The 25,436-nt window shown below is 41.9% G+C and overlaps 1 protein-coding gene and 1 long non-coding RNA gene across 3 annotated transcripts in view; one reads left to right on the top strand and one right to left on the bottom strand.

Moving 5' to 3' along the window:
- The window catches only part of LOC133541592 (uncharacterized), a 130,968-nt gene that overhangs the window by 2,169 nt on the left and 103,363 nt on the right, over window positions 1-25,436 (top strand). Inside the window, exons 2-3 of one of the 2 annotated variants that reach the window (XR_009803926.1) lie at window positions 8,274-8,361; window positions 8,445-8,478. This is a non-coding gene — a long non-coding RNA (uncharacterized LOC133541592). Of the gene's footprint in view, window positions 1-8,273; window positions 8,362-8,439; window positions 8,479-25,436 lie in introns of both variants that reach the window. The other variant, XR_009803925.1, reaches the window with a different exon arrangement.
- Window positions 20,965-25,436, bottom strand: part of evplb (envoplakin b) — a 56,336-nt gene continuing 51,864 nt past the window's right edge. The window contains exon 22 of the mRNA XM_061884289.1: window positions 20,965-25,026. Within this exon, the coding sequence (XP_061740273.1) occupies window positions 21,508-25,026 (3,519 nt within the window). The 3' untranslated portion in view covers window positions 20,965-21,507. The remainder of the gene's footprint in view (window positions 25,027-25,436) is intronic.

Raw genomic sequence — 25,436 nt, 5'->3', positions numbered from 1 at the left:
TTTGTATCCGTGACACCGACTAAATATATTTTACACCCCCAACCCCGCCCACCTAACCGACGCACAGTAGTGTGAATAAACACTCTTATACACACTACTGAAACACTCTTATACACACTGTGCTTCAGTGGTGTATGTGAGAGAAAAACATTTCAGTTGTTTATGTGAGAGCATTTCAGTAGTGTATGTAAGAGGTCGTTCTGAATAATGTCCCTAACGGCCCCTCATAGTATCTTGTGCTGCGGCACAGTGGTTGAAGAACTCACAGGTATTATTCGCGTGATGCATTGCTGGCGAGTATTATTGTGACAATAGACTAAAAGCACACGTGCTAATCATGAAAACCGCACAGCTTTCACAGGATTAGCGTCCGCAAAAACATGTTACACGTCGTTGCCATGGTGTCGCAGCATTGTGTAACATGTTTTTGTGCAGAAACGTGTGTTGTATGCATTATTCAGCAGACACAAAGACAAGACGGTGTGTAATAATCCCAAATTAAAGCTGCAAGCAGCGTTGGTCGGGTCCGCCTTTGGCTGCTGCCTCCGAGACCCACGGCCGGATAAGCGTTAGAAGACTCCTTGGAGCCACTATTTTGAGAATCTAATGCATTGTGAAAGTAATGCAGTTGTTGTATTGAAGTGAATATATCAAACTTCCTGTTGATTTTTGCTAAAGTATGTTAATTATTAAAATGTAGGTCTAAGTGAGACCTACATATTGTTTTTTGTTTCATGTCTCTCTGACATTCCTACCGGAAGTTACAAGCAGTTTTGTCTGTGTTTTATTCCTAGGGAATTTTGAGTTTTGAGGTTAGGTTTTTTTCATCAGATCACAATTTTTGCCAGACCTGATGTGTGTGTCAAGTTTGGTGAGTTTACAAGCATTTTAAGGGGGTCAAATAACAGCTCAAAGAGGCAAAAATGACATTTTTTAGGAGACTTTGCACAGGGGTTCTTTGAAGGCACGTAAAATCAAAACCTGAGAACTTATCAAAACTGTGTTCTATACTTTTAATCAGAAGGGTTCAATCTCTCTCCTGTGCGAGTTTGAAGCCAAAACAACAAACGCACTCAGAGGAGATAATGTTTGAAGAAAGGTGACCGTTTTTTACAAAACTTTTGTTTTGAAGGGGGGATTGCAAACTTCCTGTTGATTTTTGTTGGGGGTTGTCAATCTATGAAATGTAGGTCTAAGCGAGACCTACATAGAGGTTTTTGTTTCATGTCTCTCCGACATTCTTGCCAGAAGTTACAAGCAGTTTTGTCTGTGTTTTCTTCCTAGGAGCAGTTTCTTCAGTGTTTTATTCAAAAATAGCGCTAGAGCGCAATTTTGAGTTTTGGGGTTTGTTTTTTTCATTAGATCGCAATATTCGCCAGTCCTTATGTGTGCGCCAAGTTTGGCGACTTTTGAAGCATTTTAAAGGGGTCCAATTACAGCGCAAAGAGGCAAAAATTGAATTTTTTGTGAACATTTTATTTTGAAGGGGTTTTTGCCAACTTCCTGTAGATTTTTGCTGAAAGAAGTGAGTGTATGAAAATTGGGTCTAAGTCAGACCTACATAGGAGTTTTTGTTTCATGTCGCTATGACATTCCTAACAGAAGTTACATGCAGTTTTGTCTATTTTTTTCCTAGGGGGCGTTAGAGCGCAATTTTCATTTTGGGGGATTGGTTGCTTAATATGTTGGGAAGGTTTGCTATACCGACGTGTGTGTCAAATTTGGTGAGTTTTGAAGCATGTTAAGGGGGTTAAATTACAGCGCGTAGGTGCAGAATAATAATAAAACACAGCAGTTTCAATAGGGTCCTTGGCCCATGGCAAAGGACTCCTGTGGACCTAGGGCAAAAATCAACAGGAAGTTGGAAAAAACCCCTTCAAAACAAAATTTTTGCAAAAAATTCAATTTTTGCCTCTTTGAGCTGAAATTTGACCCCCTTAAAATGCTTCAAAACTCACCAAACTTGGCACACACATCAGGACTGGCAGAAATTGCGATCTAATGAAAAAAAACAACAACAACAAAAAAAAAACCTCAAAATTGATCAAAACACAGTAAAAACTGTTTCGAGGAAGAAAACACAGACAAAACTGCTTGTAACTTCCGGTGGGAATTCCGGAAAGACATGAAACAAAAACTTCTATGTAGGTCTCACTTAGACCTACATTTAGATAAGTGACATCCTTCGGCAAAAATCAACAGGAAGTTAAAAATTACCCCTTCAAAATAAAAGTTTTGTAAAAACCTGTCACCTTTTTCAAACGTAAACTCCTCCGAGTGCGTTTGTCGTTTTGGCTTCAAACTCGCACAGGAGAGAGATTGAACTCTTTTGATTAAAACTATCCAACAGAGTTTTGATTACAGCTCCGGTTTTGATTTTACACGCCTTCAAAGAACTCCTGCACAAAGTTTCCTAAAATCCTTCGGCAAAAGTCAACAGGAAGTTAAAAATTACCCCTTCAAAATAAAAGTTTTTTTAAAAACCCGTCACCTTTTTCAATCATAAACTCCTCCGAGTGCGTTTGTCGTTTTGGCTTCAAATTCGCACAGGAGAGAGATTGAACCCTTTTGATTAAAACTATCCAACAAAGTTTTGATTTCTGCTCCGGTTTTGATTTTACGCGCCTTCAAAGAACCCCTGCGCAAAGTTTCCTAAAAAATTTCATTTTTGCCTCTCTGAGCTGTAATTTGACCCCCTTAAAATGCTTCAAAGTGCAAGTTAAAGCTCTACTATGCAAAGCGAAAGCCATTTATCAACAACATCCAGAAACGCCTATCTGTAATTTGACCCCCTTAACATGCTTCAAAACTCACCAAATTTTACACACACATCAGGACTGGCAAAAATTGCCATCTAACAAAAAAACAAACCCCGGAAGTCAAAATTGCGCTCTAGTGCCCCCTAGGAAAAAACCCAGACAAAACTGCTTGTAACTTCTGTTAGGAATGTCGTAGAGACATGAAACAAAGACCTCTATGTAGGTCTGACTTACACCAGGGCTTGGCAGCGGCCAAAGGCGGACCCGACCAACGCTGTTTGCAGCTTTAATTATCATTATTATTACGTTTACTGTACATGGAGGCAGTTTTATTTCTAATGTCAATAAGTCTGACTGCATGAAAAAGGTTGAAATTGCACGGTCAGGAACAAAACATACACAAATGTGTTTATTTAGGACACAAGCCTGATCCCTTAGACCTTGAGTATGAGTCACATTCAATCTGCATCCTTAATCCATCACCAGCGTGACTCATGGGGGTTAACGAGCCTTGCCTATTAAGTACATACTAAAAGTGCACACTTAGTGTACACACTGTCGTCACCACACTCCAATCTCATCAAACTGGTTGCGTTTGAGGGACCGACTGGCGCCGACAACCATGCCAACCATCAGATAAGGTCTCGCAAAGCAAACAAAACCAAAAATGGTACAATTGTGTCGGAATAATGCTGCATGCTAAAGCTTATGGGGCGTTCTGGAAAACCTGTATGGTGGGATTTTTCAGTGCTAGGGTCGCAGTCGTCGCTGTGTGGAATTGTTCTTATAAAGACAACCGGAAAGCAAAAAAAATATTTTTTGTACAGAGGCTCCAAGATGTGAAGTTAGCGAACAAATCGAGTCTTTTAAATGGCTCTTTTAAGTGAACAATGACAACTAATTTAGATACAAAACTTTTTTTTTAAATTTCAATTCATTTTACAGGCAAAGTACGTGAAGTGTACACACACCAGCCAGGGTGGTCATTTTGTATGCACATTTTTATTATCTTATTTTTATCCTAGTTGTATTTAATTTTTTTAATGTTTCAATACTATGATTGTAGCTGAGATAGGCACCAGCGACCCCAAAGGGAATAAGTGGTAGAAAATGGATGGATGGATGGATACTATGAACATTTTATTCGTGTATTTCTTTCTCTGTATTATTTAAACTCAAACCAGTGATGTCATTGTTAAAACATGGGGAAAAAGCGCCACCTTAAGGAGTATTTACAATCAAAAAAAATAAAAATAAAATTATAACCAAATATTTCAGAATAATTCTCACCAAAAGAGTAATAGTTGTTTCCCCTAAATGAGTCTAATCCACATTTTATCTTAAAAGTGCTGCACATGATTGTTTCAATAGTAGAAAAAAAATTGCTTTAATAACAAACATTCACAGGCCATAAATCCCGTCTCTAATAGCATCTGTAATTTCCCACATTTTTATAATTCTCAAACGCACCACACAAATGAGACTTAGCTGCCATGCTATTGCTTTGTAGGCTAACTAAATGCTAACAAGCTCAAACAGAAACGCCTCTCAAAAGTGTCGCTGTGGTCAATAAGTGATGACTGACATGAAGTAGGTGAGACTGACATGAAGTATTGAGACAGACATGAAGTAGGTGAGACTGACATGAAGTATTGAGACAGACATGAAGTATTGAGACAGACATGAAGTAGGTGAGACTGACATGAAGTGGGTGAGACGGACATGAAGTAGTGAGACTGACATGAAGTAGTGAGACTGACATGAAGTAGGTGAGAATGACATGAAGTAGGTGAGACAGACATGAAGTAGGTGAGACAGACATGAAGTAGGTGAGACAGACATGAAGTAGGTGAGACAGACATGAAGTAGGTGAGACAGACATGAAGTAGGCGAGACAGACATGAAGTAGATGAGACTGACAGGAAGTAGGTGAGACAGACACAAAGTAGGTGAGACAGACACAAAGTAGGTGAGACAGACACAAAGTAGGTGAGACAGACACAAAGTAGGTGAGACAGACACTAAGTAGGTGAGACAGACATGAAGTAGTTGAGACAGACATGAAGTGGGAGAGACTGACATAAAGTGGGTGAGACTGACATGAAGTAGGTGAGACTGACATGAAGTAGGTGAGACTGACATGAAGTAGGCGAGACTGACATGAAGTAGGCGAGACAGACATGAAGTAGGCGAGACAGACATGAAGTAGGCGAGACAGACATGAAGTAGGCGAGACAGACATGAAGTAGCCGAGACTGACATGAAGTAGCCGAGACTGACATGAAGTAGCCGAGACTGACATGAAGTAGCCGAGACTGACATGAAGTAGGCGAGACTGACATGAAGTAGGCGAGACTGACATGAAGTAGTGAGACTGACATGAAGTAGTGAGACTGACATGAAGTAGTGAGACGGACATAATTAGTGAGACTGACATGAAGTAGATGAGACAGACAAAAAGTAGGTGAGACAGACAAAAAGTAGGTGAGACAGACAAAAAGTAGGTGAGACAGACACGAAGTAGGTGAGACAGACACGAAGTAGGTGAGACAGACACGAAGTAGGTGAGACAGACACGAAGTAGTGAGACAGACACGAAGTAGTGAGACTGACACGAAGTAGTGAGACTGACACGAAGTAGTGAGACTGACACGAAGTAGTGAGACTGACAGGAAGTAGGTGAGACTGACAGGAAGTAGGTGAGACAGACATGAAGTAGTGAGACTGACATTATGTAGGTGAGACTGACATGAAGTAGATGAGACTGACAGGAAGTAGGTGAGACAGACATGAAGTAGTGAGACTGACATGAAGTAGATGAGACTGACATGAAGTAAGTGAGACTAACATGAAGTAGGTGAGACTGACATGAAGTAGGTGAGACGGACATGAAGTAGGTGAGACTGACAGGAAGTAGGTGAGACTGACAGGAAGTAGGTGAGACTGACATGAAGTAGGTGAGACGGACCTGAAGTATGGAGACTGACATGAAGTAGGTGAGACTGACATGAAGTAGTGAGACTGACATGAAGTAGTGAGACTGACATGAAGTAGGTGAGACGGACATGAAGTAGTGAGACTGACATGAAGTAGTGAGACTGACATGAAGTAGGTGAGACGGACATGAAGTAGGTGAGACGGACATGAAGTAGGTGAGACGGACATGAAGTATGTGAGACGGACATGAAGTATGTGAGACGGACAAGAAGTAGGTGAGACGGACATGAAGTAGTGAGACTGACATGAAATAGGTGAGACTGACATGAAGTAGGTGAGACTGACATGAAGTAGGTGGGACTGACATGAAGTAGTGAGACTGACATGAAGTAGTGAGACTGACATGAAGTAAGTAAGACTAACATGAAGTAGGTGAGACTGACATGAAGTAGTGAGACTGACATGAAGTAGGTGAGACTGACATGAAGTAGGTGAGACGGACATGAAGTAGGTGAGACGGACATGAAGTAGGTGAGACGGACATGAAGTAGGTGAGACTGACATGAAATAGGTGAGACTGACATGAAGTTGGTGAGACTGACATGAAGTAGGTGAGACTGACATGAAGTAGTGAGACTGACATGAAGTAGGTGAGACAGACATGAAGTAAGTAAGACTAACATGAAGTAGGTGAGACTGACATGAAGTAGTGAGACTGACATGAAGTAGATGAGACGGACATGAAGTAGGTGAGACGGACATGAAGTAGTGAGACTGACATGAAATAGGTGAGACTGACATGAAGTAGGTGAGACTGACATGAAGTAGTGAGACTGACATGAAGTAGGTGAGACAGACATGAAGTAAGTAAGACTAACATGAAGTAGGTGAGACTGACATGAAGTAGTGAGACTGACATGAAGTAGATGAGACTGACAGGAAGTAGGTGAGACGGACATGAAGTAGTGAGACGGACATGAAGTAGGTGAGACGGACATGAAGTAGGTGAGACGGACATGAAGTAGATGAGACTGACAGGAAGTAGTGAGACTGACATGAAGTAGGGGAGACTGACATGAAGTAGTGAGACTGACATGAAGTAGGGGAGACTGACATGAAGTAGGGGAGACTGACATGAAGTAGTGAGACTGACATGAAGTAGTGAGACTTACATGAAGTAGTGAGACTGACAGGAAGTAGTGAGACTGACATGAAGTAGGGGAGACTGACATAATAATTCAATGTATATACTATGATGATTAACCTGTGTGATGACTGTATTATGCCGATAGTATATATTTGTACCATGAAGTGATTAACGTGGACCCCGACTTAAAAAAGTTGAAAAAGTTTTTGGGGTGTTACCATTTAGTGGTCAATTGTACGGAATATGCAATCTACTGATAAAAGTTTCAATCAATCAATCCAGGCAGCTCATCTTCCTCTCCTGCCAGCTCTTCTTCCTCTCCGGCTAGATCCTCTTCCTCTCCAGCTAGCGCGTCTTCCTCTTCTGCTAACTCCTCTTCCGCTCCTGCTAGGTCGTCTTCCTCTCCTGCTAGCTCTTCTTCCTCTCCTGCTAGCTCTTCTTCCTCTCCAGTTAGGTCTTCTTCCTCTCTGCTAGCTCCTCTTCCTCTCCGGCTAGCTCTTCTTCCTCTCCTGCCAGCTCCTCTTCTTTTACAGCTAGCTCATCTTCTTCTACTCCTCTTCCTCTCCAGCCTACTCTTCTTCCTCTCCTGCTAGCTCTTCTTCCTCTCCAGCCAGCTCTTCTTCCTCTCCTGCTAGCTCTTCTTCCTCTCCAGCTAGCTCTTCTTCCTCTCCAGCTAGCTCTTCTTCCTCTCCTGCTAGCTCTTCTTCCTCTCCTGCTAGCTCCTCTTCCTCTCCAGCTAGCTCTTCTTCCTCTCCAGCTAGCTCTTCTTCCTCTCCAGCTAGCTCTTCTTCCTCTCCAGCTAGCTCTTCTTCCTCTCCAGCTAGCTCTTTTTCCTCTCCAGCTAGCTCCTTTTCCTTTCCATCCTGTCCTTCTCCCTTTCCTGCTAGCTATTCTTCCTCTCCAGCAAGCTCCTCTTTCTCTCCTACTAGCTCTTCTTCTTCTACAAGTAGCTCCTCTTCCTCTCCAGCTAGCTTCTGTTCCTCGACTGTTACCTCATCTTTCTCGACTGCTAGCTTTTCTTCCTCTCCTGCTAGTTCCATTCTTCCTTTTCAGCTACCTCCATCCTTCCTCTTCTTCCTCTCCAGCAACCTCCATCCTTCCTCTTCAGCTACCTCATCTTCCTCTTCAGCTACCTCATCTTCCTCTTCAGCTACCTCCATCCTTCCTCTTCAGCTACCTCATCTTCCTCTTCAGCTACCTCCATCCTTCCTCTCCAGCTACCTCATCTTCCTCTTCAGCTACCTCATCTTCCTCTTCAGCTACCTCCATCCTTCCTCTCCAGCAACCTCTATCCTTCCTCTTCTTCCTCTCCAGCAACCTCCATCCTTCTTCTTCAGCTACCTCCATCCTTCCTCTCCAGCTACCTCCACCCTTCCTCCTGTAAGTTAATAAATGTGTTTTTCTCACAAATGTTTTGTTTTGTGTCCTAGACCAGGGGTCTCAAACTCATTTGACCTTGGGCCCCCTGGAAGTTGGTGCTGGCTTAGTCCCGCTAAGAATGACATCTTCACCTCTTGGGTAAGTTAGTTGACAACTCAAGTGATCCTGTCCTATAAACCTTGTCATCCATGTAACATTTCATATTTTTTAACACAGTTTAGGTGCAAAGGACATGCTCAGAAAGACTTGCCCAAGGTAAGTTCCTCTTTGTGTTGTTTGTTTGTAGCAATATTGTAATTATTGGTACAATATATTGAACTATTAGCCAGGGTTAGGTATAATTACCCTAAACCAGGCCAGTCCAAACCTTTTTCCAGCGAGAAAAACTGAAATCTGAGAAAAACAGACTATCCTTGACTCTCAGTAAAACTAAAATATTGCTATTTGGTAAGAGTAGAAGAGAAAGTCAAACATAAACAGACAGAGTAGACATTGAAAGGGTGAAAAACAGATTTTTGGGTATAAAAATAGATGTTAAAATCATTATATTTTTATCTCATGGAAAAATTATACAACATAATGTGGCAAGAAACACAGAACTAGCACGCATTTATCTAAAAAAAACTTTTTTAAAAGCATCCACAGTCTGGTGTGCCCTCAGGTGGTCAGGGAGAGCATTCCACAGACTGGGAGCGGCGGAGCAGAATGCCCGGTCTCCCGTAGTTTGGAGCTTTGTCCCTGGTAGTTTGAGGAGGTTAGCCTGCCCGGAGTGGAGGTGTCGTGGTATAATTACCCTAAACCAGGGCTTTCCAAACCTTTTTCCAGCGAGGAAAACTGAAAGCTGACAAAAACAGACTTTCTTTGAATCTCCATAAAACTAAAATATTGCTATTTGGTAACAGTAGCAGAGAAAGTCAAACACAAAGAGGTGGAGTAGACATTGAAAGTGTGAAAAAAAACACATTTCTGGGTGTAAAAATAGATGATAAAAATCATCATATTTTTACCTGATGTAACAAATATACAAACCCCGTTTCCATATAAGTTGGGAAATTGTGTTGGATGTAAATATAAATGGAATACAATGATTTGCAAATCCTTTTCAACCCATATTCAGTTGAATATGCTACAAAACAACATATTTGATGTTCAAACTCATAAACCTTATTTTTTTTTTGCAAATAATAATTAACTTAGAATTTCTTGGCTGCAACACGTGACAAAGTAGTTGGGAAAGGGCATGTTCACCACTGTGTTACATCACATTTTCTTTTAACAACACTCAATAAACATTTGGGAACTGAAGAAACTAATTGTTGAAGCTTTGAAAGTGGAATTCTTTCCCATTCTTGTTTTATGTAGAGCTTCAGTCGTTCAACAGTCTCCGCTGTCCTATTTTACGCTTCATAATGAGCCACACATTTTCCACGGGAGACAGGTCTGGACGGCAGGTGGGCCAGGAAAGTACCCGCACTCTTTTGTTTACGAAGCCACGCTGTTGTAACACGTGCTGAATGTGACTTGGCATTGTCTTGCTGAAAGAAGCAGGGGCGTCTGTGAAAAAGACGGCGCTTAGACGGCAGCATATGTTGTTCCAAAAGCTGTATGTACCTTTCAGCATTAATGGTGCCTTCACAGATGTGTAAGTTACCCATGCCTTGGGCACTAATGCACCCCCATACCATCACAGATGCTGGTTTTTGAACTTTGCCTCGATAACAGTCTGGATGGTTCACTTACCCTTTGGTCCAAATGACACGATGTCTAATATTTTCAAAAACAATTTGAAATGTGGACTCGTCAGACCACAGAACACTTTTCCACTTTGCATCAGTCTATCTTAGATGATATCGGGCCCAGAGAAGCCGGCGGCGTTTCTGGATGTTGTTGATAAATGACTTTCGCTTTGCATAGTAGAGTTTTAACTTGCACTTACAGATGTAGCGACCAACTGTATTTAGTGACAGTGGTTTTCTGAAGTGTTCCTGAGCCCATGTGGTGATATCCTTCAGAGATTGATGTTGGTTTTTATACAGTGCCGTCTGAGGGATCGAAGGTCACGGTCATTCAATGTTGGTTTCCGGCCATGCCGCTTACGTGGAGTGATTTCTCCAGATTCTCTGAACCTTTTGCTGATATTATGGAACGTAGATGTTGAAATCCCTAAATTTCTTGCAAGTGGACTTAGAGAAAGGTTGTTCTTAAACTGTTTGACTATTTGCTCACGCAGTTGTGGACAAAGGGGTGTACCTCGCCCCATCTTTTCTTGTGAAAGACTGAGCATTTTTTGGGAAGCTGTTTTTTTTTTTTTACCCAATCATGGCACCCACCTGTTCCCAATTAGCCTGCACACCTGTGGGATGTTCCAGATAAGTGTTTGATGAGCATTCCTCAACTTTATCAGTATTTATTGCCACCTTTCCCAACTTCTTTGTCACATGTTGCTGGCATCAAATTTTAAAGTTAATGATTATTTGCAAAAAAAAATGTTTATCAGTTTGAACATCAAATATGTTGTCTTTGTAACATATTCAATTGAATATGGGTTGAAAAGGATTTGCAAATCATTGTATTCCGTTTATATTTACAACACAATTTCCCAACTCATATGGAAACTGGGTTTGTACAACATAAAGTAGCAAGAAACACAGAACAAGCACCGATTTATCTAAAATAAAGGCTTTTTTTTATAAAGAAGGGTTTTAAGCCTTTTGTAAAAGCATCCACAGTCTGTGGTACCCTCAGGTGGTCAGGGAGAGCGTTCCACAGACTGGTAGCGGCGGAGCAGGGAGCCTGGTCTCATGTAGTTCGTAGCTTTTTTTGTCTTATTTCTTAATTTATTGCATTGCTTTTTGAGTGTTGTAAGAAGTGATTTGAGGTTGTTATTATTGGGTTGTCTATCTACTTCGGTTTTACACTTTTGGTATTCGAAGTATTTTCTGTCCCTGTCTTTTATGGCAGCTAATAGGTCTGGATGTATCCATGGTTCAGAGCGGGCTGTGATCCTGACTGTTCTCACAGGACCCATATTATTTAGTATCGCTAGGAACTCTGTCTTGAAGCGATCCCAAGCATCTTCGACCATGTTGCTCGTGAGCACAGGGGACCAGTCCCACTCACCTCATTTAAAATGTAAATTATCTCTGGAGTATGTTTTGAGGGATCTGGATTGAGATGTTTTGTGGCCATTGGCTTTGGGTTTAGTTATTTTGCGGGTGCAGGAGGTTAGATAGTGGTTGCAAAGACCACAGATCATGACCCCATTATTTTTTATGTTAGGCCGGTCTGTTGTAAGAATGAGATCTATGGTTGATTGGGTGGAATCACATACCCTTGTGGGTAGTGTTATTAGCTGGGAGAGACCGTGCAGATTACAAACCTTGCTGTAAGATTTGAAGACAGGTTGCGATGAATATCTGTGTTCAGGTCTCCAGTTATAATTTTCTCCACGTTGTCTACCCCAGCTAAGCATAGAAATCCCTCTGATTAGGAGTTCTGTATACAGTCCCTATTAGTACCGGCTTAGCGTTTTTAAATTTGATTTCTGCCCACACAGATTCGAGGGCTTCTGGAAAGATTACTTTTTGTATTTTTGGTCCAATATGGCTCTTTCAACATTTTGGGTTGCCGACCCCTGGTTTAAGTTAATTGAAATAATGTAAGCGAGTTTATCCAACTAGTAATACTTTTGATTAATCAAGTTTAATTCAAATTCAAAAGTGGGATTACTAAAATTCAAGTGTGATTGATTTTTTTTTTACCTCTAATTTAAAAATGTATGGTTTGATGGTACTACTAATAACATTTAATTTTTAGGAAAAAAAAAACAAAACGAGTTGCGGGCCGAAATTGGTCAGGAGCCAAATTCTGGACTCTCACCTTCAACCTAACCTGGCCGCCCTGTATACCGGAGGTGTGGACTCGAGTCACATGACTTGGACTCGAGTCATGAATTTGATGACTTTAGACTGGACTTGACAAAATGTAAAGAGACTTGCAACTCGACTCAGAATTTAATGATTGGACTTGGACTTGAGCCTTTTGACTTGACAGGACTTTCTACTTTCCCCAAAACCCAAAGATGAAAAAGTTATTCAGAAGCGCAAATCACATCCACCTTGTTTTCATCCGACAGCGTTCATCCAATCAAATTGCAGGACAACCAATGAAGAAGAGCTGTCAAACAACATGCCAGTGACAAAAAATGATACCAAAGATAGTTTTGTTCGGGTATAAAGACTACGAGGTGGTCAACAAAAAAGGAATTTTTACCAAAGGTATGCAGTAAAAATTGGAGTGTGATGTAAGCTTGGACCTTGGTCATATAACTTGGCATGTGACATTGTTTACCTGTTAGCATGCTAGCAAGCTAACCTAAGCTCGCTAACTTTTTCATCTAATTTTACACTTATTTTCTTTTTTCTGCAGCCATACACCTTTGTTATAACGTGGTATATGAAACATGCTGACTGTTATCATGATATCGTTAGCACACATGCTAAGTGTTAGTATTTTTATGTAAACATGCTACTGTTTTAGGCTAGCTCTGTGGCTCATTTTGTACAGTTACACCTAAAACTCACGCATTCAGACAGTCGGCACCGTCTAATAAGTACGGCGGCTTCCTGCGACCCCCGGTCAGAGTTCCAGGACACAGATAGCAGTCCCATCAAAATTTTTGCAAGAATTTTCTAGTTATAAATATGTTAAGTTTCCCTTTACTTCAGAGTGTAAATTAGAAAATAGCTGATACACATGTGATTAACATCAGAGGACTATACGAATTCTTATAATACATCATTATTTATAATTATGGGCCTGCTGCAATGCAAGCAGTCCTTATATTATTCCTCATACTTTAACTTTTATTACCATAGTTTTGCACAAATCGTCTTACGCTTAATACGAGACGAACCAGCCAACGAACCCCCACATATGTTATACCGTCGGAAAGGTCTCGTTCGCGCCAATGGGGGTACTTTAAGTTGGGAACCTTTCGTGTTGCCATCGCGACGCTATTCACGAATAAAAAAAAATAAAATTGGGCCGATTTAATGGGTACTTTTTTAGCTAATTTTACACTTTTTTTTTCTCAAATTCCCCAGCCATACATCTTAGAGTCATATACGTTAGTATGTAACACAAGTTAACTGTTAGCTTGCTTTTTGAGGTACTTTTGCAACTGTTTACCCCAGGGTCATATAACTTGGCATGTGACATTGTTTACCTGTTAGCATGCTAGCAAGCTAACCTAAGCTCGCTAACTTTTTCATCTAATTTTACACTTATTTTCTTTTTTCTGCAGCCATACACCTTTGTTATAACGTGGTATATGAAACATGCTGACTGTTATCATGCTATCGTTAGCACACATGCTAAGTGTTAGTATTTTTATGTAAACATGCTACTGTTTTAGGCTAGCTCTGTGGCTCATTTTGTACAGTTACACCTAAAACTCACGCATTCAGACAGTCGGCACCGTCTAATAAGTACGGCGGCTTCCTGCGACCCCCGGTCAGAGTTCCAGGACACAGATAGCAGTCCCATCAAAATTTTTGCAAGAATTTTCTAGTTATAAATATGTTAAGTTTCCCTTTACTTCAGAGTGTAAATTAGAAAATAGCTGATACACATGTGATTAACATCAGTGGACTATACAAATTGTTATAATACATCATTATTTATAATTATGGGCCTGCTGCAATGCAAGCAGTCCTTATATTATTCCTCATACTTTAACTTTTATTACCAAAGTTTTGCACAAATCGTCTTACGCTTAATACGAGACGAACCAGCCAACGAACCCCCACATATGTTATACCGTCGGAAAGGTCTCGTTCGCGCCAATGGGGGTACTTTAAGTTGGGAACCTTTCGTGTTGCCATCGCGACGCTATTCACGAATAAAAAAAAAATAAAATTGGGCCGATTTAATGGGTACTTTTTTAGCTAATTTTACACTTTTTTTTCCTCAAATTCCCCAGCCATACATCTTAGAGTCATATACGTTAGTATGTAACACAAGTTAACTGTTAGCTTGCTTTTTGAGGTACTTTTGCAACTGTTTACCCCAGGGTCATATAACTTGGCATGTGACATTGTTTACCTGTTAGCATGCTAGCAAGCTAACCTAAGCTCGCTAACTTTTTCATCTAATTTTACACTTATTTTCTTTTTTCTGCAGCCATACACCTTTGTTATAACGTGGTATATGAAACATGCTGACTGTTATCATGCTATCGTTAGCACACATGCTAAGTGTTAGTATTTTTATGTAAACATGCTACTGTTTTAGGCTAGCTCTGTGGCTCATTTTGTACAGTTACACCTAAAACTCACGCATTCAGACAGTCGGCACCGTCTAATAAGTACGGCGGCTTCCTGCGACCCCCGGTCAGAGTTCCAGGACACAGATAGCAGTCCCATCAAAATTTTTGCAAGAATTTTCTAGTTATAAATATGTTAAGTTTCCCTTTACTTCAGAGTGTAAATTAGGAAATAGCTGATACACATGTGATTAACATCAGTGGACTATACTAATTGTTATAATACATCATTATTTATAATTATGGGCCTGCTGCAATGCAAGCAGTCCTTATATTATTCCTCATACTTTAACTTTTATTACCATAGTTTTGCACAAATCGTCTTACGCTTAATACGAGACGAACCAGCCAACGAACCCCCACATATGTTATACCGTCGGAAAGGTCTCGTTCGCGCCAATGGGGGTACTTTAAGTTGGGAACCTTTCGTGTTGCCATCGCGACGCTATTCACGAATAAAAAAAAATAAAATTGGGCCGATTTAATGGGTACTTTTTTAGCTAATTTTACACTTTTTTTTCTCAAATTCCCCAGCCATACATCTTAGAGTCATATACGTTAGTATGTAACACAAGTTAACTGTTAGCTTGCTTTTTGAAGTACTTTTGCAACTGTCTACCCCAGGGTCATATAACTTGGCATGTGACATTGTTTACCTGTTAGCATGCTAGCAAGCTAACCTAAGCTCGCTAACTTTTTCATCTAATTTTACACTTATTTTCTTTTTTCTGCAGCCATACACCTTTGTTATAACGTGGTATATGAAACATGCTGACTGTTATCATGATATCGTTAGCACACATGCTAAGTGTTAGTATTTTTATGTAAACATGCTACTGTTTTAGGCTAGCTCTGTGGCTCATTTTGTACAGTTACACCTAAAACTCACGCATTCAGACAGTCGGCACCGTCTAATAAGTACGGCGGCTTCCTGCGACCCCCGGTCAGAGTTCCAGGACACAGATAGCAGTCCCATCAAAATTTTTGCAAGAATTTTCTAGTTATAAATATGTTAAGTTTCCCTTTACTTCAGAGTGTAAATTAGAAAATAGCTGATACACATGTGATTAACATCAGAGGACTATACGAATTGTTATAATACATCATTATTTATAATTATGGGCCTGCTGCAATGGAAGCAGTCCTTATATTATTCCTCATACTTTAACTTTTATTATTATAGTTCCGCACAAATCCTCTTACGCTTAATACGAGACAAACCGGCCAATGAACCCCCACATATGTTATACCATCGGAACGGTCTTATCCGCGCCAACGGGGGTACTTTAAATTGGGAACATTTTGTGTTACCATGGCAACGCTATTCACGAATAAAATTTTTTTTTTTTTTTTAAATGGGTCAATTTAATGGGTACTTTTTTAGCAATTTTTAAGCTTTTTCTCTAATTCCTTAGCCATACACCTTAGAGTCATATAAATTGGTATGTAACAAGCTAAACACATTAGCTTGCTAGCGTGCTAACATTAGCATACTAACTTTTTGGGGTACTTTTGCAACCATTTACCCCAGAGTCATTAAACTTTGTATGGAAAATGATAGCATGTTAGCAAGCTAACTTAAGCATGCTAACTTTTTCATCTGATCTAATTTTTTTTATTTATTTCTGCAGCCACACAACTTGCAGCCATATTACTTAATATTCGACACATGCTAAGTGTTAATATTTTAATGTGCGCATGCTAATGTTTTAGGCTAGTTATCCTATTATTAGTGCATATCCCGTCTTTAAAACCTGGTCACGCCTGTGTTGCTAACTTTGATCGAGGGCCCTTGAACGCACCACAGTTATAGGCAATGAGATGCAAAAGTGAAACTTGAACACAATTTCTCCTGTGCTGCCACAGATTGATTTATTAATTCTCTCTTCTTATCTTCTACCATCTCCACCTGGTTCCAAAATGTTGGTGCTGTGTGTGAATAGTAAAAGGTGAACTTTGATGATGTCTATGTTGGAGGACGTATTGAAGTTTGGCGCTATCCAGGAGTAAGAAACCATTTTGTATTTTTGATAGGGGAACTAGCTAGTTTGACATTGTTAATTTGATTCAAGCACTCTTATTGTTGAACTTATTTTATATCAACATTTAACAGTGGCGGGCCGTGCGTTTCCCGCCTCGGCCTTCAGTGATGTCCAACTTCTATGATTACCTCTCAAAATACCGTAATTTATGTCCCCACATGACTACAGCTGATTAAATGCTATACAGAAACAGACTTGTGCACTACTGGCCATTGAATCACCACAACAGCGTACAAAACTGGCTTTTTAACATTTTTATTAACCCGCATTAGCAATTAACATATCTTACGTGGTACTGTCAACATTTTAAATTGTAAAATAACACAAATGTTAGGTTTAAACACCGTTGACATCTATTAAACAGACAAGAAGCAAGGAATTAAACAGAGACAGGGTTCGATTTAGCTCAATGAGGAGAGCACGTACACCTGTAAGGAATACAATATTTGAACTCACAATCATCCGACGTCGTATAAGCCAGTGCTATCCCTCGTAGTTGGTTGGCGGGCAAACCATCGCTTCCGAAGCCGGCCGACATCGTCTCACAAGATGTAGTTTCTCTTTAAATGTCATTTTTGAAAATAGCTTTGCAAATATATATCTGCCACCTCATCAACATTTTGTTCTTCTCGTTTGTGGTTAAAAAAAAGTGAGTATCAGTCATTTCTTTGCTGGCCTGGTATGAATCCAGTGACACTTCCTGCATTGGAAAATCAACACCTGTGATTGGCTACTCACTTGGGAATGACAAACGAGTATCCAATCACAGTGACGTTCAACCTAAAGCTACCTCGATGGGCTACTTGTTAACGACTGGTGATCTGACAGGTTATCGCGACTGTCTGTGAATTCTCTGTTTGTTTACGCCGCTAATGTTGACTTACAAGGTCTACGGCGTTGGCAATAAGCTAGCTTTAACGTAAAAAAACAAGGACACGAAGAGAATATGACGAATACTTTTAATATATATATATGGAAAGGCGTGGCACAGTGGGAGAGGGTCCCTGGTTCAATCCCCACCTAGTACCAACCTCGTCACGTCCGTTGTGTCCTGAGCAAGACACTTCACCCTTGCTCCTGATGGGTGCTGGTTAGCGCCTTGCATGGCAGCTCCCTCGATCAGTGTGTGAATGTGTGTGTGAATGTGGAAGTAGTGTCAAAGCGCTTTGAGTACCTTGAAGGTAGAAAAGTGCTATACAAGTACAACCCATTTATCATTTATTTATGTTAGGCACACCACTGCATCGGACATTACATAATTAAAAGAAACATTAAAAGAGCTTTGGCCATTGTGGGTTCAAAAAGTAGCTATATTCATCTGGGTGTGGCTCTGCTGGTCGGCATAGCACCGCCGCGACTCAAGCCAGTGAGTATCCAAGCACAGGAAGCGCAAATGTCGAGTTCAGCCGTGAGGCCAACTAGAAAGTCTTACTGACAACGACTGGTGATCTGATTGGCAATGGCAATTTTCTATCAACTGTATGTAAATGCCATCCATCCATCCATCTTCTTCCGCTTATCTGAGGTCGGGTTGCGGGGGCAGCATTCTAAGCAGGGAAGCCTAGACTTCCCTCTCCCCAACCACTTTGCCCAGATCTTCCGGAGCATCACGAGGCGTTCCCAGGCCAGCCGGGAGACATAGTCTACCCAATGTGTCCTGGGTCTTCCCCGTGGCCTCCTACCGTTCGGACGTGCCCTAAACACTTCCCTAGGGAGGCATTCGGGTGGCATCCTGACCAGATGCCCGAACCACCTCATCTGGTTCCTCTCCATGTGGAGGAGCAGCGGCTTTACTTTGAACTCCTCCCGGATGGCAGAGCTTCTCACCCTATCTCTAAGGGAGAGACCCACCACCCAGCGGAGGAAACTCATTTGGGCCGCTTGTACCCGTGATCTTGTCCTTTTGATCATAACCCAAAGCTCATGACCATAGGTGAGGATGGGAACGTAGATCGACCGGCAAATTGAGAGCTATGCCTTCCGGCTCAGCTCCTTCTTCACCACAACGGATCAATACAGCGTCCGCATTACTGAATACGCCGCACCGATCCCACCATCCACTCTTCCCTCACTCTTGGACTCCTCCACTTGGGGCAGGGTCTCCTCCCCAACCTTGGGCGGCATAGTTCGGTTGGTAGAGTGGCCATACCAGCAACTTGAGGGTTACAGGTTCGATTCCCGCTTGTGCCATCCTAGTTACTGCCGTTGTGTCCTTGGGCAAGACACTTTACCCACCTGCTCCCAGTGCCACCCGCACTGGTTTAAATGTAACTTAGATATTGGGTGTCACTATGTGAAGCGCTTTGAGTCACTTGAGAAAAGCGCTATATAAATATAATTCACTTCACTTCACTTGAGATGGCACTCCAACCTTTTGCGGGCGAGAACCATGGTCTCGGACTTGGAGGTGCTGATTCTCATCCCACTTGCTTCACACTCTGCTGCGAACCGATCCAGTGGGATCTGAAGATCCTGGCCAGATGAAGCCATCAGGACCACATCGTCTGCAAAAAGCAGAGACCTAATCCTGCAGCCACCAAACCAGTATGTAAATGGTAGATGGGTTATACTTGTATAGCACTTTTCTACCTTCAAGGTAATCGAAGCGCTTTGACACTATTTCCACACTCACACATTCACACACTGATCGAGGGAGCTGCCATGCAAGGCCCTAACCACCACCTATCAGGAGCAAGGGTGAAGTGTCTTGCTCAAGGACACAACGGACGTGACAAGGTTGGTAGAATCTGGGGATCGAACCAGAAACCCTCAGGTTGCCGGCACGCCCACGCCATCCCCTGTGTCTGTTTTACCTACAGTGCACAGACATTGTTGAGTCTGAAGGCCAGGGGCAGATTTGGTACAGCATGGCAACAAAAGCTAGCGGAATTTTGATTGGATACAAACTCTAACCTAAAAACAGCAACATTGGAAGGAGTATCATGAAGAGAATATGAATACTGTCTTCCTGTGGCTGTCCAATAGATGAAAGAAACCGACACCTCCATGTCGCATCCCATCGCAGTGGAGGTTTACAAGCCTTTTGCCTGATAAGATCAAAGACAGCTTTTGCGACCTGATCACAAAGTTGTGTGATAATTTATATACAATTATTTTGACGAATACCTTTACATACTTAAGGAAAGTAATAAAAAAAAATACTTTTATTTTGAATCATGATTATGGTTTCTGGGTATGTTAGGCCAGCAGAGAAGGTCTTGCTGCACCACTGACATTTAAAAGATGTTGTTTTGTTATCCCTTACGGTATGTATTGAAATGACAGAAAAAGGCCTTTGCACCTCCACTTCGACGCCGCTGGCCACAAAATGCCGGCTTGCTTGAAACCCCATAGAGCATGGGTGTCAAACTCTGGCCCCCGGGCCAAATTTGGCCCGCCGTGTATTTTCATTTGGCCCTTGAGGCAATATCAAATTAACATTAGAGCTGAAAAACAGCGGCGGTGTCGCTGTAACACCGCATTCACCGCTAATACTCATACTTGCTAAACTCCCCCAGTCCCCCCCCCCCCCCCCCCCAACCCCCCCACCCGATTTTCCAAGGAGACTCCCAAATTTCAGTGCCCCTCACGAAAATCACAGGGGGCAACCATTCTCTCAAATTTCTCCCGATTCCCACCTGGACAACAATATTGGGGGCGTGCCTTAAAGGCACTGCCTCAAGCGTCCTCCAAAACCTTTAGTCACGTCCGCATTTCCTACGTGAAAACGGCGTCCCGGCCTAGTCACGTGATATATGTGGCTTTTACACACACCCACGCTAATGCAATGCAAGCTTGGTCAACAGCCATACAGGTCACACTGAGGGTGGCCGTATAAACAACTTTAAGACTGTTACAAATATGCGCCACACTGTGAACCAACACTAAACGAGGATGACAAGCAAATTTCGGGAGAACATCCGCACTGTAACACAACATAAACACAACAGAACAAATACACAGGATCCCTTGCAGCACTACCTCTTCCTGGACGCTACAAATTTAAAAAATGTATTATTAGCCTGTGGGAAAAGTTTATTTTGATATTTACCTGAGAAGGCTGCAAATAGAAAAGAGGCGTTCAATTTCTATTTAAATTTGATTTGATATGCCATTGCTATTTTTCAATTAGTATTATTTGAAACTCAATTTTGCATGTCACTATAAAGTTATATAAGTCTCGCTTTTTCAATATTCAATGCAAAACTTGTTTGGGTCCCTATTAAAAGGTTAATTTGTTGAACCTTGGCCCGCGGCTTTGTTCAGTTTAAAATGTTGGCCCACTCTGTATTTGAGTTTGACACCCCTGCCATAGAGGTTGCCACGCCAATTCAAAATACGGCCATTTCAAATGAAGACCTGTGAAGTCGTATATTATTCAGTATGTATTTTATTGTTATGTATATAAAGTACGATTCACATTCATGAAATATATATGTATATATATATATTGCCATAATAGAAATACAACAGTTAAGGAAAAACAGGACTGTAAAATGAAAACAAAATGTGTGGATTCGCACCCCAAATCATACCCAAACCGGATCCACACAAGGTTTTGTTTCTTAAAATTTTTAAATCACTATCCATTTCTTATGTATACAAAGTATTTGGCTACATGATCGCTCTACCAACAGGCGGAGTAAATGATTTTCAGTATAGAAGCTTTCACTCGTTCTACAAGACAGTGTACCGCAGCATTAGTCGGGTCAGAGTTCACTGGCGTTGGATCGGGTTGAGGTCAGGGTTCTGTGCAATTTGTTCCACTCGAACCCAACCGAGCATGCTTCAGACTATGCTCGCACAGAAAACGTAGTGTATATATCATTATTTTGAGTAATATCTTGAACCCAATAGCACCGGTGGCTGCAGCAAACTTTTGTCTCTCGTTTACCTCCAAACCTAGACTTTGTCTGCCTAACTGAAGCGAAATTTGGAGAATGATGGACTATCCAAGTCATCACTGGAGGCTGCAGGGAGGAGCAGTAGTCCCGTACTGGTGTCCTTCTTACACTTATCCATGGCCTGCTTGTAAGATATTTTCTCTTTGGTGATGGGGTCAACCAGCACTTTTGCGTAGGAGGAATCGTCTTGCAGGTCTTCCGCCATCTTGCTGTCGATCACATTACTTGCTTGAGCTTCCTGAAGAGTGAGGCGGCCAGCTTTAGTCGGATCAACCAACCCTCCGGTCAGGTACTGCGCCTCAAAGTACCACCGGGCGCTTTCCTGGGGTATGTACCCTTTTTGTGCCGCTCGTCCCACAGAGAGACGCTCTTTGGTGAGGGGATCTTCGATCCCGGTAAAGGCCTTCTGAGCGTTGAGGAGCTTGTACATTTGTGCGTTGTCGATGAGGCCATGTTCAGCTGCTTTGTGGACGGATAGCTTGTCCTTCTTGGTGAGATCCACAATTCCCCCTGAGGCCGCCTGTGCTTCCAGAAGCTTCAGAGCTGTGTCGGCATCTATGAGCTTCCGAGTCAAAGCGCTTCTCACAGACATGCGGCTTCCTGTGGTGGTGTCAAATACGCCAGATATCGGGTATTGCTCATCACCCATTGAACTAACGAGGTTGTTGACACTGTCACTATGACTGTTTAGACTAGTGTAGGATGACCTCATGGAAGTTGACATAGAGTTTAGGGGAGAAAGTGGGGAGGATTTCATAGGGGACTTTGGGCTTGTCAACGGTGCTGCAAATGGGGAGGATTTCAAAGGGGACTTTGGGCTTGTTAATGGTAGAGCAAATGGTTTTACAGTTTCTCCAGCCACAAGAAGAGCAAATTCAGAAATGGGCATATGGCCTTCCTTGTAGCGCATCACATCGTACTGGGTCAAGCGGCCAGTTTTCAGTGCATCTGTGACAGAATACTGCTTCCCACTCTTACGATCCTGCAGAATCGTCGTTTCCCCATCCGGCCCCATGGAAGTGATTTCTTCCCAGTCACATTCCAGTTTGGACAGGTTTATGTACTGGTCGCGGTCGATTAACCCTTTAACATAGGCATCATGTGGATCCAAGTCTCTACCAGTGTCTGGATCCAAGATGGTGATCCTGGTCGAAAGGTTCGTCTCTCTCGTGTGAGTTTCAGCCTGTTCGTCTTTCCTTAAGCTTTCCTTCAGCTCAAGAATGAGCGCCTCTATTTGGTGGTGTTTGCTTTTTTCAGTCAGGATTTCTCTTTCCAGCCGTTGGATTTCCGAGGAGGCCCTGAGACTCCTCTGCTTTGCCATTTGGGTTCTTTCACTCATCAGCTTTGATTGTTGCTGGAAAGTGATGCTGATGTTTTGCATTTGAGTTTCTAGCAATTTAAGCTGTCTGAGAAGCTCCTCTTTTTCTTTCTGCAGATTATTTCTGTTGGTTACAAGAGTGGTCTCTTCATGAGTAGTCACAGATATAGAAGTCTCCAGATGGTTAAGTTTGAGTCTATAGGCCTGAAGGTTTTCTTCTACATCTCTTCTCAGATTTCTCTCCTGTGCAACAAGATTTCTCAAACGTTCCCACTCGGCCTCCACTGCTGGGTCCTTCTCCACACGGACAACCTCCCTGTAAACGACCTTCTCGGTTTTCTTCTCCTTTTCCAGAATCTCCAATTTCATCTTGATTTCTCTGATTTCTCTCTGCAAACGTTTCATTTGGTTTGCCTCCGCTTCCATTTCAACACGAGTTTCATTGATTAAGGTATCTAGCTTGGGGTCCCTCTCCACTTTCAGGACCTCCTCAATGACTATCTTTTCTGCAACAGGTTTTGGAGAAGTCTCTAGTTCATGAATCTGAGCTTTGATGGACCTGAGCTCTGATTCAATTTTGATCTTCTTCTGGCGTTCATTCATCTGAGCCAAGGTGTTCTCTTTTTCTTGAATCAGAGCTCTGAGTTGTCTAACCTCTATTTCAAGCTTCCTACGTGATTTGATTTCCTCGTCGAGAGACACGTTTAACCTCTCATGCTCCAAAATCTGTTTGGGATCCTTCTGAAGACGAACTATTTCCTGTACCACCATCTTCTCCTCTGGTTTCTGACGCTCAAGGACCAAGTATTGGTTCTGAAGATCAAAGAGACATTCTTCCGCACTGCGTCGTTTTTGGGTCTCTTCTCTAACAGTCCTCCGAAGTCTGTTAACCTCTTTTTCCAAAAGAGGGTCATTCTCATATTTGATCATCTCTCTATTCACAAGCTTTGTCTCCACTTTGGATTTTTTAACTTTCAACTCATCTCTTTCTTTGCGCAGACGCATCAGCAGCTCAAGAGTGGTATCGTAGTTGACTTGAAGACGTGAAGCTTGGTTATTTAAGCGCTGTAGTTCCCTGATGACCTCTGGACTTTTCTCTTCTTTGATAATATCCTGAGTCTTTTCCTTGTACTCGACCTTGGGTTTCTGAGCACGCAGAGTGGTCAGTGTGGTCATCACCATGTTAGTTTCTTGCTCCACAGTCATGCGTTTTCGATTACAATCTTGCAGCTCATTCCTCAGACGTAACAGCTCCATTTCTGTTTCAGGGTCAACTCTTAAAATCTCATTGATGACCTCTTTAACTTCATACTTAGGTCGCAGCTTCTCCACTTCACCATACCGTAACTGGAGTTGGGTCAGGTCTTTGAGCAAGATAACATTTTCATCCTTTTCTTCCTCCAAGGCCATGTGTAGTTTCTTTGACTCTTCTAGCGATTCTGGATCTTGTTGAACCTTCTTCACCACCTTACTGACAATCTTCGGTTCAATGGTGGGAATGACCCTTTCTAATGTGTTTATCTGGCTCCTCAGGCTGAATATACTGTTATTGAGTGACAGGCATTGGGATTCTCCCGCTGCAATATCATTCTTGAATGTGAAAACAGCTTTAAGCATCTCTGGATCCTTTTCAAGCCTCACCACTTCTTTCTTCACAACCTTCTCCCTGATTTTGGGTTTCTTCTGAAGCAGAAGCTTTAGCTCATTTTTCACATGAACGGTCTCAGAACTTACTGTTTGGATCTCCATTCGTATTCTCTGCATCTCACTCCGCATCTTGTCAGCTTCTATCTCCAGCTGGGGGTCTCTTTCATATTCAGTTACCTCTCTGGTTAACAGTTTAGGTTCAACACTGGTAATCTGACTTTCCATTTGAATGATTTTGTTGCCAAGTATCTCTATTTCCGAATTAGTTTTTGACCTCTTCAATTCTTCATCTCTGATTTTGCTTCTCAGAGACTGTAGATCAGCCTCTAATTTCGGATCACGGTAGTACTCGACCACCTCTGTCTCCTCTAACCTCTCCACTCCTTTCCTACTTTTCAAAGACAGGTATCTCTGCCTGTATGTTTCCAGGTCATTTTCAGCATGTAAACGACGGGACATCGCTTCTTTCAGGTCGATCTTCAAGACGTCTGCCTCTTCCATGTCTTGCCTCTGGCTCTGTAGTTGCAGCTGGTGGTTAACCACCACACTGCTGACCCTCTCTTCATTCTGTTCACAAAGTACACAGGAGAAAAAACGATTATCTATCCACTAAAGGCTTTGTTGCTGGATGATATGACAGCTGGCCGTGACATCGTACCAGTTTTACTTGCCTACAGATGTCTTTTAATTCAGGGCATCCATCAGAAGTTGGCCACATTTGAGGGCTGGTTATGTTATAACAATACACTATGGCTTCCATAGTTCAAAGGCTTCTTGAATGTTTGTTGTAACCGTGGTTTAAGAGACGTGTTTTTGACATGGTGCAAAATACTTCATTTCAAACAACATTCACTTGTAGTATCTCGTTAAAGACAACGACATTTCATAACAACACACGACTGTTGCTAGAAGCATCATCCTTTTTTCCTTATGGCTGCTGGTTTTGTAATTGGAATCAATCATTTCTCACATCAGCG

Source organism: Nerophis ophidion, linkage group LG23 (assembly GCF_033978795.1).
Source record: "Nerophis ophidion isolate RoL-2023_Sa linkage group LG23, RoL_Noph_v1.0, whole genome shotgun sequence".
In the NCBI taxonomy this organism is placed as follows: Eukaryota; Metazoa; Chordata; class Actinopteri; order Syngnathiformes; family Syngnathidae; genus Nerophis; species Nerophis ophidion.
Note: the sequence above shows the minus strand (reverse complement) of the source record. Positions and strands in the feature narration are given on the sequence as shown.